This window comes from Amia ocellicauda, chromosome 16 (assembly GCF_036373705.1).
Source record: "Amia ocellicauda isolate fAmiCal2 chromosome 16, fAmiCal2.hap1, whole genome shotgun sequence".
In the NCBI taxonomy this organism is placed as follows: Eukaryota; Metazoa; Chordata; class Actinopteri; order Amiiformes; family Amiidae; genus Amia; species Amia ocellicauda.
In genome coordinates, this window is record NC_089865.1 from 19,300,034 (window position 1) to 19,313,328 (window position 13,295).

The 13,295-nt window shown below is 40.6% G+C and overlaps 1 protein-coding gene across 3 annotated transcripts in view; it reads left to right on the forward strand.

Annotated features, from left to right (window-relative positions):
• The window catches only part of dip2a (disco-interacting protein 2 homolog A), a 132,503-nt gene that overhangs the window by 84,788 nt on the left and 34,420 nt on the right, over positions 1-13,295 (forward strand). For all 3 annotated transcript variants that reach the window (XM_066687319.1, XM_066687320.1, XM_066687321.1), the window contains exons 3-5: positions 3,308-3,427; positions 3,716-3,835; positions 10,195-10,416. In XM_066687319.1, the coding sequence (XP_066543416.1) occupies positions 3,308-3,427; positions 3,716-3,835; positions 10,195-10,416 (462 nt within the window). The remainder of the gene's footprint in view (positions 1-3,307; positions 3,428-3,715; positions 3,836-10,194; positions 10,417-13,295) is intronic.

A 13,295-nucleotide genomic window follows, 5' to 3' on the forward strand; every position in this document is an offset into this window, starting at 1 on the left:
GTTATCTGTCATAATGAGTTTATTGTTGTATATCGTGCTAGTGAGCAAGCTGATGACAGATTTCGGGAATAAAACCAAAACATTTACATGACACTGCTTTATTTAATGTAAATAAAGTAATGTAACGTAGCAGGCCAACAGTGCAAACATGTAGTTGCCACAAAATTATACTGTGACCATTAGCAAAATGAATAATAATAAAATATAATCTCATTTTACAGTATTTACAGCTGACCGTTCAAAATTCCTCCTAAATATAAAGATTTATTAAAGCCAAAGAAATGCCTAAAGAAGTTGGAACCAGTTTTATCTACTTTATAAGGGAAAGACATATCACTCGCTATGAGAATGCTGACTGTGATTCTTACTATTTGTCTAAAATGTCAATCTGTCTGTCTCTCTAATCACGTGCCAGGTTTTTTCAACTAGAAGAAAAATCTAATAAAAAAACAAAACAAAAAAAAAAACACCCGCTGATATTACTAACCTTGATCACTAACCTGCCACTTTGCTGATGAAAGGTTACATTTGTTTTCGGTGCATTGGTGAGCCTCCAGAAATTCTTCTCACTGGGAAGGTATTGGACTTGTTACAGATCTTAACCATAACAAGGCTTTTTTTGGTAACACTTTATACTACTCTGTCATGAATAAATGATTGGGAAATAGTTTATAAAACACTAAGGAACCTTTAAAACATAAGATCATCATTTACTACGCAGGGAGCTGCTGTTTTGAAATCTTTATTATAAATTATACATTGTGAAGGTTTATTGATAATTTCTTAATGGAATCATGAATGGTTCCTAACTGTTTTATAAACTATTTAACAATAATTTATTAATGAAACCATAATATAAAGTGTTACCCTTTTTGTCCTATTTTCTCTTGAAGCTGTCCTGACAGAAATAATATAATGTTTATAGATGTTTATGTTGCAGTGGGACTTTCACTATTTACCCCCTTTCTGTCCATCTCTTTATGATAACAAATGTTTATTTCTCTCTCACTACAGCCTTAATACATTATTTTGCCAATATAAGTTGATTACACTTTTGTTGCTTGTTTATATATTAAAATATTATAATGTATTTATTTCTTATCAGAAACTTTTACCTAGGTTATTATTATGTCTTAACCAACGCCCTTATCCAGGGCGACTTCCAAATAAATACAAATCTATCTTTCATGCTTACTGAACCTGCTTAGGTTACCAATGTGCTACAGGGACACAGGAGATTAATTATCCCATTTAAGGTGTTCTTGAGATGATTACACCTTGACATCACTTCTTACTCAGACACAAGCTGACTGACATAGGCAGCCATACTGTGCATGCATGCTGATCATAAAGGAAGAAAAAAAAAGTAAGCTTCTTTTGGGTTTTCCATTGAACACTAAACCTTTCTTTTGCATTTGTGTCAGAGCAAACAATGGAAGAATCTCAGTTCTCTCTATAAGGAAGTCTGATATTTTATTTCTCCATTTGAATGTAAAAAGCTGGGGCTCTTTTAATTTGGATACAATTCTTATAAGCTTTGTGTAAGGATAGCTTTTGAAACCAACTGAATCAGCATTTTTGTCAAATTCGTTTGTGAATAATGTTTTCACTGCACTAATAATTGTCAGCTTTGGTTATTTCAGCAGCAATGTAGTAATCAGTTCTTTACTACTTATTCATCATTTTATGCAGGGTTTTCTTTTTCAAATGCAGAAGTAAATGCCAATTTGTTGGTGTTCCGAGTTCATTAGAATTCATCACCCCACAACTGTGTGCAGAATACAAACCTTGGTCACGTTCTCTTAAACAATAGGCATTCAGTTGATCCGTATTTTCCATAGCCAGTAGGGATGCATTTATTTATTTAGTAGTGAGTCATTTAAAACCTCATTGGACTACTTTTACAGTGATGTATTGGGTACTTGCTGTTTGCTAAATTTGAGAAGTCTACAGTTTCATTTTTGACATGATATAGCTGTTTTTTTTGGTGTATGTGTGTTTTTAAGGTATATAGCACTGTCTTGCACAAACACTGACACTTAGGTTATAGCAATATCGCCCTTCTGTGCAGTGAAAACCGGTGAAAAGCAGAGTTGTAATTGAATCCTAAATATGCTGGAGAATGAAGATTGAAACACAGCTCCGGCTGCTCAGCCCAGTCCTATTGTGCCCGAGCGTGGTTGTGCATTAAGGCCCTTCAGACACTTCAATCCCGCTCCTCTCGGGTTTGATACGGCAAGCGAAATTGAAATGCCGCTCACACAGAGCTCTGCCGCTGGTGGCTGCGCTATCAAAGGGCTGCATGCGAAATCAGTCTCTCGCAGGAGATCAGAGCAGCCCGTGCTGAGTCACATTTCTGAAAAAGGAAAAAGAAAATCCAGCTCACCAGCATTGTGTTTTGTGACAGGCACCCATTTCATTCACAAGAGATGCCTCATTCTATTCAAGTAATGCTCCACCATCCAGAAGCCAGAGATTAAATCTAAATCTCCAGAGTTTTTTTATTATTATTATTTACAATAGCTTCATACCGAAAGCAGTGTTCACTGTTCCCTTTCTACAGAGGAGCATTTCATTCAGGTTAAATTTCCTGCGATCTAAATACTAGTCCAGGAAGCACAAATAAATTAACTTTAAACAAACCTTTTCCAATTCTTTACAAAGGTTACCCAGATGACATACCATATTGAGTGCTTTGATTGCTTAAACTCCATTTCCACCAGCAAGTGTCAAACCTGCCAAAGGAGCCCTGACTCAATTTGTGTTGCTGCTGATGAAGGCCATCTGTAATTCACAGCCAGCTATAGGGAGTGCGTGCGTTTCCTTCCCTGCACCACTCAGCTGTGTCATTGACTTTTTCACTCTGTAAGAACGAGATGGACTCTAGCCTCTGGAAACCTTTCTTTAAAATCTCATTCTGCAAAACACACATTTCAAAAATATACATATTGAAAAAGTGCTATTTCCTCTCTCTAATCTTCAATTCTTGCTATCTGATGTACTTGTTAACCCACCACTCATTTAATATACCTGCTTCTGCTCTAACTGGCTCTGTTACTATGTTCCTGTTCATGGGGGCAGTTGGGGTCCCAGTCATTCAGTTTTTTTTCCCCAATGAAAACATAGTAGAGAGTCCATTAGAACCCAACAACATCTAGAAGAACTAATACTTTTACTAAACGGTGCAAGTCCCATCATATAAACCAGCTTCGCTCAACGGTCAGTGTCTGCAGTCTTCTTTGGGATAGTGCGGGAAAAACCAACCCTTTTAATGTGAAGCCCATGCTGTCCCTCTGTGTGCTTGCAGGTGTAGATCCGTCTCTGCAGATCGAGAACAGAGTCCAGGTGTCTTCCCAGCCTGCCCCTGCTGTCTCCAAGCAGCACAAGTCACGTTCGACCAATTCACGGGATGAGCGCTTTCGATCTGGTAAGAGTAGTGCTTTTGCTGACAGCTTTTTTATTTTCTTTTGACTAGTCTAGCTGCACCCCAGCTTGGTTTCTGACCTTTTCCGATCACCGACTAGCACTATGAACTTACAAAACATTGACCTGTGCACCCAGACCCTTGACGTCAGTTGAAAATAATTGTTAACGGTGGTTGGTGGAGTGGATCAATGCAGCAGGTGCACTGGTTTTTGCATGCTTGTGAATGCTGCGCTACAATTCTTTATTTTAACTGCGCTCTCTCTCTGTCTCTCTCACTCTCTCTCGTCAGATGTTCACACTGAAGCAGTTCAAGCAGCTCTGGCCAAGTACAAAGAGAGGAAAATGCCCATGCCTTCCAAGAGACGTTCTGTTCTAGTCCAGTCTTCCGTGGAGGCATGCACTCCCCCAGGTAAGAGAGTCTCAACCCCTCTGCTCCAAACCTCCTGGCTCCTCAGACCCTTCAACAAGGCCAAGAGGAGGCCCACATGAGCCATAATCACAAAAAGCTTCCTTCCCTGGTCTGACTACTAACCTAACTCCTAACATAATTAAAAAATATTATTTTTATTTTTTATTTGACTGAGCCCCTTTTCCCAAGGTGTCTTACAGTTTATAATACAATTAACAATATGATGCTATAAACTGTGAGGTCACTGTAAGTTACCGAATGCCATCATTTTCACAGCGTGAAACAGTATGGGAAGCCACAGAAATTGTGCCGCAGTAGTGAAATGCAATACACTTGAAGGGTGGAACAAGGCTAAAAGTACAGTAGACCATTTGTCATAATGAGTCTGCAAGCAGACACCCAAACAAGGAGTTTCTCTTCTTCTGGAGTCAAGAAACGCAGTGCTGGTGATAAGAGTTTGTGTGTGGCAAGGTAGAGACAGAGAAGTTTGTAGCATCTATAGGTGCAGTCTGAATGGGTGAGTTTGGAACAGATGTTGCAGTCCTCATGTATACAGGAAACTGGTCCATTAACAGACAGCAGAGGATGGCGGAAAGTGCGGCATCTGACATGTGAGAACAAGTAGAAGACGCAGGCAGCCTGGATGATAAGGGGTGTGTAGTGAGAGGCAATGAATTAGAGGTGGAAGGAGGTGGCAGTGATAAAATCAGTCTCCTGAAAGATTAATGCATTTCCTTCATGGACAAAATCAAATATATGTATATGTAAGCTTAGCATAGCGATTCATTATAAATTATTCTGACCTTGTGGGTTGTACTGGCCCAGTCCTGTCTCCTTAGAGAATAAATAACCTATCCTCACTGTCCTGTTCCAGCCATGTTTCCCCCATGCATATATAACTATTATAAAACCTCCCATATGTTGTGTCTTATATAACACTATTGCCGGGAGCTGTGACTTTTTGTGTCTGCACTCGTGCTACATCTATAAAGCCAGAGGCGATAGCAGATGGTTGATGCTAAACAAATGTACAAAAATTAAACAAAACAAAAATAAAAATGGAGAGACCTAAATCAGAGGCTTTTGGTGTTTTCTATACATTGCCTAAGAAAAAAAGCAGCCACAAATGAGGAGTTCCTCTGAAGATTTATCTTCTCTCTTGCCCCTAGTGCGCGATTCCTCTGCCATTCCTGGATCTCCTATATTCTGGCTCGGGTAGCAACAGAATCTGTTCACTAGAGCTGCTCAGATGTAATATATCATGGTCCTGAGAGTGCTCCGCATTCGGCATCGGAAATTAAGCTCTGTTTTAATTACCTCTCTTCTTCCACGGCGCTCATCTGGAGCCAAACGTGCACGGAAAAGCTGCGGCAGCGGCAATTTCCACATTAATAAGCACGGGAGATAATTAGCTATGACTTGTCATTATTGTGGATTCGCTTTTTTAAACACTGGGTGGCACATTGGGGAGGACTTTCCTTTAACCTTTCACCTCTGAAAGATTATGTTTGAACCCCCCTGTGGCTATAATGGATGTGCTCCCTGTGGATCTCCAGCCACAGCACAAAACCTTCCCAGAGTTCCCTTTATCCTTGCTATTTTCCCTTATAAGAAGGGAAATGGCAAGCTTGAATGGTTGACTGATTTAAAGCCACGTGGCCAAGGTTTATGATCAGTGCCCAGCGTGGTGTTTCAAGTGGCCTACAGACGCATCACAAGTGATGTATAAGCACTGGGAAGACACGGATTGTTTAAAACCATGTAACCGCCCTGCTTTTAACATGATCGGAGCGTTGGCTGCTTTGTGAGGGAGGGAGAATGGTACACAAAAGCCCTTCGTCGACCAGCAACTCCTCTGTAATCTGCCAATTCGCTAATCCGTCTGGACTGCTGTCCTCAGTCACCTGCTTGCCCCCAGCCCTCCCTCCCCTGTGTCACTGGGGCTGTCTGGGCAAGGCACGGACACCCGAATGAGAGCGAATCCACAGTGCAACACTCGACCCTGATAACAGTGAGTCCCAGCACAGCAGGACCCAGAGACACCAGCTAAATCCACTCATTACGTAATAAAGCATATAATCTTCTAGCAGACTGGCTATTTTCAGTAGACGTCTGAATCTGTGCCTTTTTGTTGTTGTTTTGTAGTTTACTTGGTTTAATTAAGAATAGGATTCAGAGGTCCTCAGTTTCTGCAAGAGGCATGCTTCTCTTGCCATGCTCTTTTAACATCTGTGGCTGGATGTCATATAGAGATTCAGTCCTTTTGTTTATCCTATGAGCTTCCCCCCCCCCCCCAAATTTAGATGTAAAGGAATGGCAGTGCACTGACCTAATTATTACTTTTTTGGGTCCCCAAGGAAGAAAGAAAGAAAAAAAGAAGTAGGGAACAGTCTGTTGATTTTGATCACCAATCTCAATCTACATGATTAAAATGTAAATGAAAAAGGCAGGGGATGTCTTAAGAGCTTGTGCAGATGCCTCTGGGATATAACAAGAGCATGAACTAAACTCATTTGCCTCTGTATCAGGGTTACAGGGGAAACAAAGTGTGAAAGCTCTGTAATTGACGAAAATCCTGTTAAAACGACCACATGCTAGACAGTTGAAACCAAGGCAAACCTTGACCCATTTCTAATTGGCAGCAATTCTCAGTAGCGTCATTTCTCAGTTCTGTCAAGGATGTATTAATGCACACAGATTTTGGAGTAAATGAAACAGAGTGCCTTTTTTATACCCTACACTAAGCTCCAGGTGTATAAATAAACAAGATGTACTGTACATTTCTGGGGGGGATTGATCAATGGAGCAATTCAAATTCTCAGCCTTCCCGTCTTATTGTAATGCGGGCTGTGGAGTGATAACAAATGGCTGCAAAGTGAATTCTATTTTTTATTTGTTTGAAGTTGATTCAATGCTGCATTTATGAGCGATACCCTAACAGAATTTAAAAGTGATGGTGGCAGTCTGTCTTTGAAATGTATTTTAAATTAATCTGACATCAAGTCAGGTGTGGTTGATGACAAACACTCAGTCTCATTCTTCAGGCTTAGTCAATGAGGAATAAATTACAACTACAAATAATTGTAATAACCACCATTGTATTAACAGTTGTAGTAAAATGCATAGTTCAATAGGGTCTACCTGTTCTAATTATTTTGCTACTCTGTAGTACAATTGTATTTGTTGTTTTTATCACTGCTTGATTCTACTTGTTATTGTAATTTCATCTACGAATGCTGTTATAAATGCGTTTATAATTCTACCTTAATAAATTTGTCAAAGAAAGTTTTTGATAAACTTGCAAGCTTTGCAAGTAATTACATTACAACCAAGTTAAGCAATCTTAATTAAAGAGACAAAGCTAATCACACAATGTCGTCTCATCACTCACAGAGGCAACGTTTTTGATGTGCGTGTCATTTTGATGAGAATGAATGACAGACTGTAATACGGTGGCAGGCTTGGCATCTATGCGAAACTGTATCGATTCTCTCTTCTGCATGCAGAGAGATTTAAGTGGCTGAACTGTGGCTTGTACTGGAGACATTACATCAAATGCATTTTAGAGTAATTATATACGTGTGATTTGAGAAACAAGGGACCAACTATTGCAAGGTGTAATTTTATTATGGTGGCAGTATCAGTTTCAGGGGCTTTATTTGCCCTTTACTCTGTGTTGTATATAAATGCAACCCAGTCTTCACTATGTGGCTAATCCATCTGGACCCGGCTTGTAGTCTTTGCCAGCTGTGCTACCAGATGGCTGCTCCTCTGTTGAATTATTCGCAGTCTCACCAAGGCTTGGTGTTCAACACACTTTCGCCACACTTCAGCATTCTGTGCCACACCTCCATCTTGCCTGCAGATTCACTGAGGTTTTCTTTAATTAGATTCAAGTTCCATTACAAGATTAACTGTTTCTTAGGATAGGATAGGATTCATTGCTCTAAAATATTACAGTATGTTTCACCATGGCTTGCTTTATTTGTGCCTGAGTAGTATTTTCTCTGGGCTTTTCAACCTTTTATGGGTTTTATATCAGGGTGTAACCGTGTATATTCTGAGGTTTGTATATGAAGGTCACACGTCTTTTGTTATTTAGATTTATTTTGTTACTAAAAATGGGCCACTGAAAACCTAGGCCTTTTTCCCCTTCCTAATTTGTACAGTTTCATGGAAAGATTGTGTAAGAGTTCTGTGAAGTCAGCGAGAAATAGAAACTCCAGAAGTTGGGTGCTTCCTTTCAGGATAGTTCAACACAAACATCAGGCCGGCTTCTATAGGGAAGTGGTTCTGATTTTCTATGGCAATATCACTCCTTCTCTGCCTGAAGCTTTGATTCAGAGTTCCCTCTCATCTTGGGCTTTATTTGAACGCACTAAATGCAGAGCAATGGGAGCATTCCTCTATTTCATGTGATTTTGTTTAACACAAACGCATTGGGTTTCTCTGACTAAACTCTTTTTGAAGAGGAGGACGAACCCTTTCCTGCAGACTCTATAGGACTTAACCCGGTGGATTTATTAAGCTCTGAAATGGATCAAAACGTAGAAGTTGGGGGGGACAAAAACTAAAAAAAAACATTCAGCTTGAACCTTTTTAATGGTATTAATGAGCTTCAAGCTGTTTCAAGTTCCTTACTGTTTAGATCATTTAAATATAAATGTGACAGACAAAAATATTCTAAAGAGGCTGTTAAGTACTATTAGAGATATCCTTGATCCAGTTAAAGTCCTCATGTATCAAGTAGCTCCAGTACCCTAGTCAAGAGCAGGGCTGAAGTACTAGTACCCAATTAGACAATCAGATCCTTATAATCAGGCAACGTTTTTAAGGGCTCAATCCAAACAGAGTGAGGAGGCCCTAGAAAGCAGTGGGTTATGTATTGTTTTTATACTTTATATTTATTCTCAATACAATAAAGCTTGCTTTAATGTACCACTCAAACGCATCCGGTTACATGACGATAAAAACATGCACAGAAATACTTATATATATCATCATCAGCCTATACCCATCCACTGCTGGATGAAGGTCTCCCCAAGATGTTTCCCAATTAAAATATAGCAGAGGTGTCACAATCCAGAAGAACTGATATTTTTGAGATTCTGTCAGTGTCTCCTGGCTTCACTTCTCTCAGTGAAGCACAGCCTTGTTTCGAATAGCTGTCCACCCACAATTCTGTATATGACATCCTGTAGACCACTGATATTTCCCTTCGCTGAAGCAAACACAAAAGACAGGGTGGGGAAATGTCAGTCATCTCCAGTATCCGCAGAAGAATTACATGTTTTAGAGCTATACCCAAATAGGGGTCCTTATGAAAGCTGTTATCTTGCTGTGTGAATCACAGCTAAGCCTGGCCGGGCAGTTTCTGTAGATCTATCCTGATAAGAAAGATAAACTACTCACTTTCTTTGGCAGAATGTAAGTCATTGATGCAGCTCTAAGTAAACCAGGCAGCCAGATACAGGGGGGAGAAGGGTGGGGGAGCACTTAAAAACTTGTTTTTCCATTTGATCAGTTGTGTTTCAGTGTTCTGGCATGTTGTGGAGACCTACTGCAGTGCTTCAATACAGAGGTATAGTATCTGATTTGGAGAGCATGCCTGTTATGTGCTCTGCATCTGTGGTTCCCTTCCAGTCTTTGTTTAAACCCACTGAGACTTAAAAGAGGGACTGCAGAGAGAGCTTACCAGATGTCTTTCGTATGAAGTTATTTGTCTGGCTGTGTATATCTCCTGCAGAGGGAAGAAACCAAACCACTCTTGACAAAAACCTTTCCCCTACATTTTCAATTTATGTTCTATTATGCAATTCCTTGTTGCATTATGGTTTAGCATACAGACCCAATTACAGATCTTTGGTCTCCAAGGGTTGCTATTTGCAGTTACAGTGCATGACGACTTCTGTGGGAGTGGTCACCGTCTCTTTCTTTAAAATGTTCTCTTTTGGGGACAGCCAAGAAAGGAGATATTCTTAGTGAGGAATGAAACAGGCTGCCGACACAGAGGGGGTTGTTCTGTTATTTGGCTTTACTTTCTACAGCTATAATAGGTTCCATCACTGTTGCTTGGATTGAGGATCGTTTGACGGAGCCTCGTATCGCTGTCAATCACTACTGTCTTGTACTGCTACTCCTACGGGAACCAGAAGAGCCCAAACACCCTCCCATCAGCACAATCCTTTGAACTCTCCCACCAGCTTTATTTCGTCAGGCTTTGCGGCTGCGAGACTCCTGTCAGTTTACTATTCTCCACCTGTTTTCATTGTTTGGCATCACATGATTTCTGTTAATTTCTTATTTTTTTATTTTTTCCCATCACTCTTTTTATTTGTATTATTATTTTGACTACACAGACACCTCATCGGCTTCCGAAGACGAGGGCTCCCTGCGTCGGCAAGGCCGGATCGCCTCGTCCACCCCCTACCAGGGCCACCCCAACGTAGAGCACTGGTTTAACAGGGTCATCCAGGGCTCCTCCACCTCATCCTCCGCCTCCTCCACCTCATCCCACCCCGGAGGGAGGCCCCTCGCCGCCGCCACCGTGCTGGCTGACCTCATGGCACATACCCAGCTAGGTCAGTACGTCCGTCCACCCGCACAGGGTCTCATCCCCAGGCCTTCACAAGGGCTCCTTTCTGTCATCAATGCAGACCACAAGCTGGGGTCTGGGGGGCCTCCCTTCCCTTCTCAGTCCTGGTCAGAATGTGTTAGCTGTAGATAGCCCTTTCACATTAATTTGTATAACTCCTTGTTCCTGGAGAGCCATCGTCTTTATGTATAAGTATCCCCACACATTTCCATGGCACTCCTCTGCCCCTGTAATCCTGCCCCATGACCCCACACAAAGGGCGGAGGTCTCTGTTACCAATGTAATTGTGGTGGCACCCATTTGAGCGTTTGTCTTGTATTGTTTGGTTTTGTTTGGTTTTTTGGCAGTTGTATAATCCCTGTGCCGAGGTTATCTCATTTAAATATGGCAGGACTTTAAGAAAGATAAATCCTCACTGACTGGAGTCCTGGAGGTGGAAGTCACTAAGCCAATCCGTTAAGCCATTAAGGGCAGAGGTGGAATGAAAACCAGATGCTTTGTAGCCCTCCAGGAGCAGGAGTGTGTAGCACTGATGTACTTACAGGCCTGTTTTATTTCTTAGGGATTGTCCTGTTTCTATGTGTGGTAGAATGTTATGCATTGTGTTTCTCTGTGGTTGTTGTCCTCTGGCTTGTTACCGGCTTTGCTAACCAAGTATTCAGTTCTTGTTCTTGTGTTATGGGGAAACCATACAAGTTAGTTCTTCAGAGATCTTGGTGACTTACAGGGCCTATGCTTATCTTGATATCGGAAAGCAGTTTGACAGTACAAGAATCCTTGCGTGAGATGCTAGACTGTGGCAGGATAAGCTCTCCTAAGTTTATGCCTGTATCCATTTGTTTGTGTATCTTGTCTCAACAGCAATATCTGCTTTCAGTTATGTCCAAAGCCTATGTCTTCTGCTGCATCCTGCCCCCAAAAGTCTCGCAGTCCATTAATGCTCTGGAGCACCTTGGTTCAGAGCAGCAACCTGTATGTCTCTGATGAACATCAGGTTGATCTTGATTCAGCTCATTTCCCAACACAGAGCCTGGGTGAAATGTTTTTCACATGGCTTTGCAATCTCTTGGCGATTTTAATGTCAGTAACGATCTAAGTAGGATCTAATAAGAGGAACGCAAGAAGGGAAATAAACCATGTGGACTTCCCCAAGGCCATTATTATTTTTCCAATCATTTTTTCACACCCTTTATTAGATGGCAGTAGGACTGACACAGTTCCCCATGAAAAAGACAAGCTGAGACAAGCTTATCCTACAGTACCGTCTCGCCCGTCTCATAGAGATTTAGCCTTGAATCATTCTTGCAAATTATATTTCCTCCTGTGCTTTGTGTAGTGTGAAGCAGTTGTTCATCAGTTCAGGGAAGTCTGCAATTCATGTTACACATGGATTTGTTTTCAAATTTATTCAAAGCGCTGGTATTCGTTGGGTTATGGGATTAGTGATGATGTTGTCAGCCCGGGCTGCCCTTGCAGGGCTATTGTTCCATAAACTGCATGTATTGATAGACGTATTGAGGCAGAGAGCTTATCTCTCCTAATCTGAAGAATGTATTCCTCTCAGGCTGGTAGTTTTGAATGCCGTGGAATAAGCAAGATTGAGCAGTGCTGTACATTTTCAATTACTCCCTACCAACTTTCTCAGACTGTTAAAGTACTGCTTTGGTAGTGTCACAGTCTCCTCATTCTTTCATTTCATGTCTTAGGTTTCGCACAAGTTTTGATATGCATTGCAAGTGAGTCTGTTATTTTCTTTATGTTGACATGAGACAATCGGGGACTTGTTTTCTGTCAAAGTTTGACATCAAACCAGATTTTGTTTTCTTATTGGACCAAAATGAAAATAGCATCTTTAGATCAATTTAGGTTTATATGATTTGGCAACATTTTACATTTATACAGCACACCTTTATAAGGTGCTTTATATAGTCAACTAAAAAACAAAGTAATTGATTGTTTTTCAGTTCTCTCGATGTATTGCTGTAGACCTGAGGTGATTGAATACACACAGTTGTGCTATTATAAGACCAGCAATAGGTGATGCAACAATAATTAAATCAAACAAAGGAAACTGAAGCACAGTTTTTTGTTTTGTTTGTTTTTTAATAATTTAAGATTTTGTCTAGTATCACAATACCTTAATTATATATAACACTGTACAAAGTAACTGTTATAAAGAATCAATGTAATGTACTGTGGTAAAAAGTTAAATCTTGGTAAAGGCTGGAAAGGTACAGTAAACAATGATAAAATCGGTGAAAACCATGGTAAAGCTTAGGGAATGCATGGAGCATTGTGGGAAAATCAAATTGTGTGAAACTGCAAAATTGAGCAGATTCAATTGTTTTTCTAATTCAATAAGAAAATAAATTTCTGCACTGCATATTTCTTAACTGAACTGTTTGGCTGATGCTGTTCCCTTCGAACCTGTACCACTATACCCAACAATTTACCTCAATCAGACGTCTTTACATTTATCTAAGAAAACAAATGCTGTCCTGTGAATATTAAATAAATGCAGAGAGGTGTGCTTCTACAAAGCAGCAGCAGTGAAAGCACAGCCCTTTGGTAGCCAATGTAATCATATGAACAGCGCCAGGAGCTTTTGATTGGATGGTTGTATTCCAGACAGATACATAAATGCACGCAATTATTGTCAGTATGGCTTAGCATTCAGTTCCTGCAAACCTGTGCTAGCAAGTGGTATGCTACGGAAAGGGGAAAGGCAATGTTTTCATAAGAACTGATGTAGTTCAATTCATTGCAAATTAGGCAAACCACCTTAAACGAAGCAGTTAAATTCACCCACCAACTGTTTAGCCTCTGCTGGGGGTCAGCCAATTTATTTGGTCATGTTTACAGGTG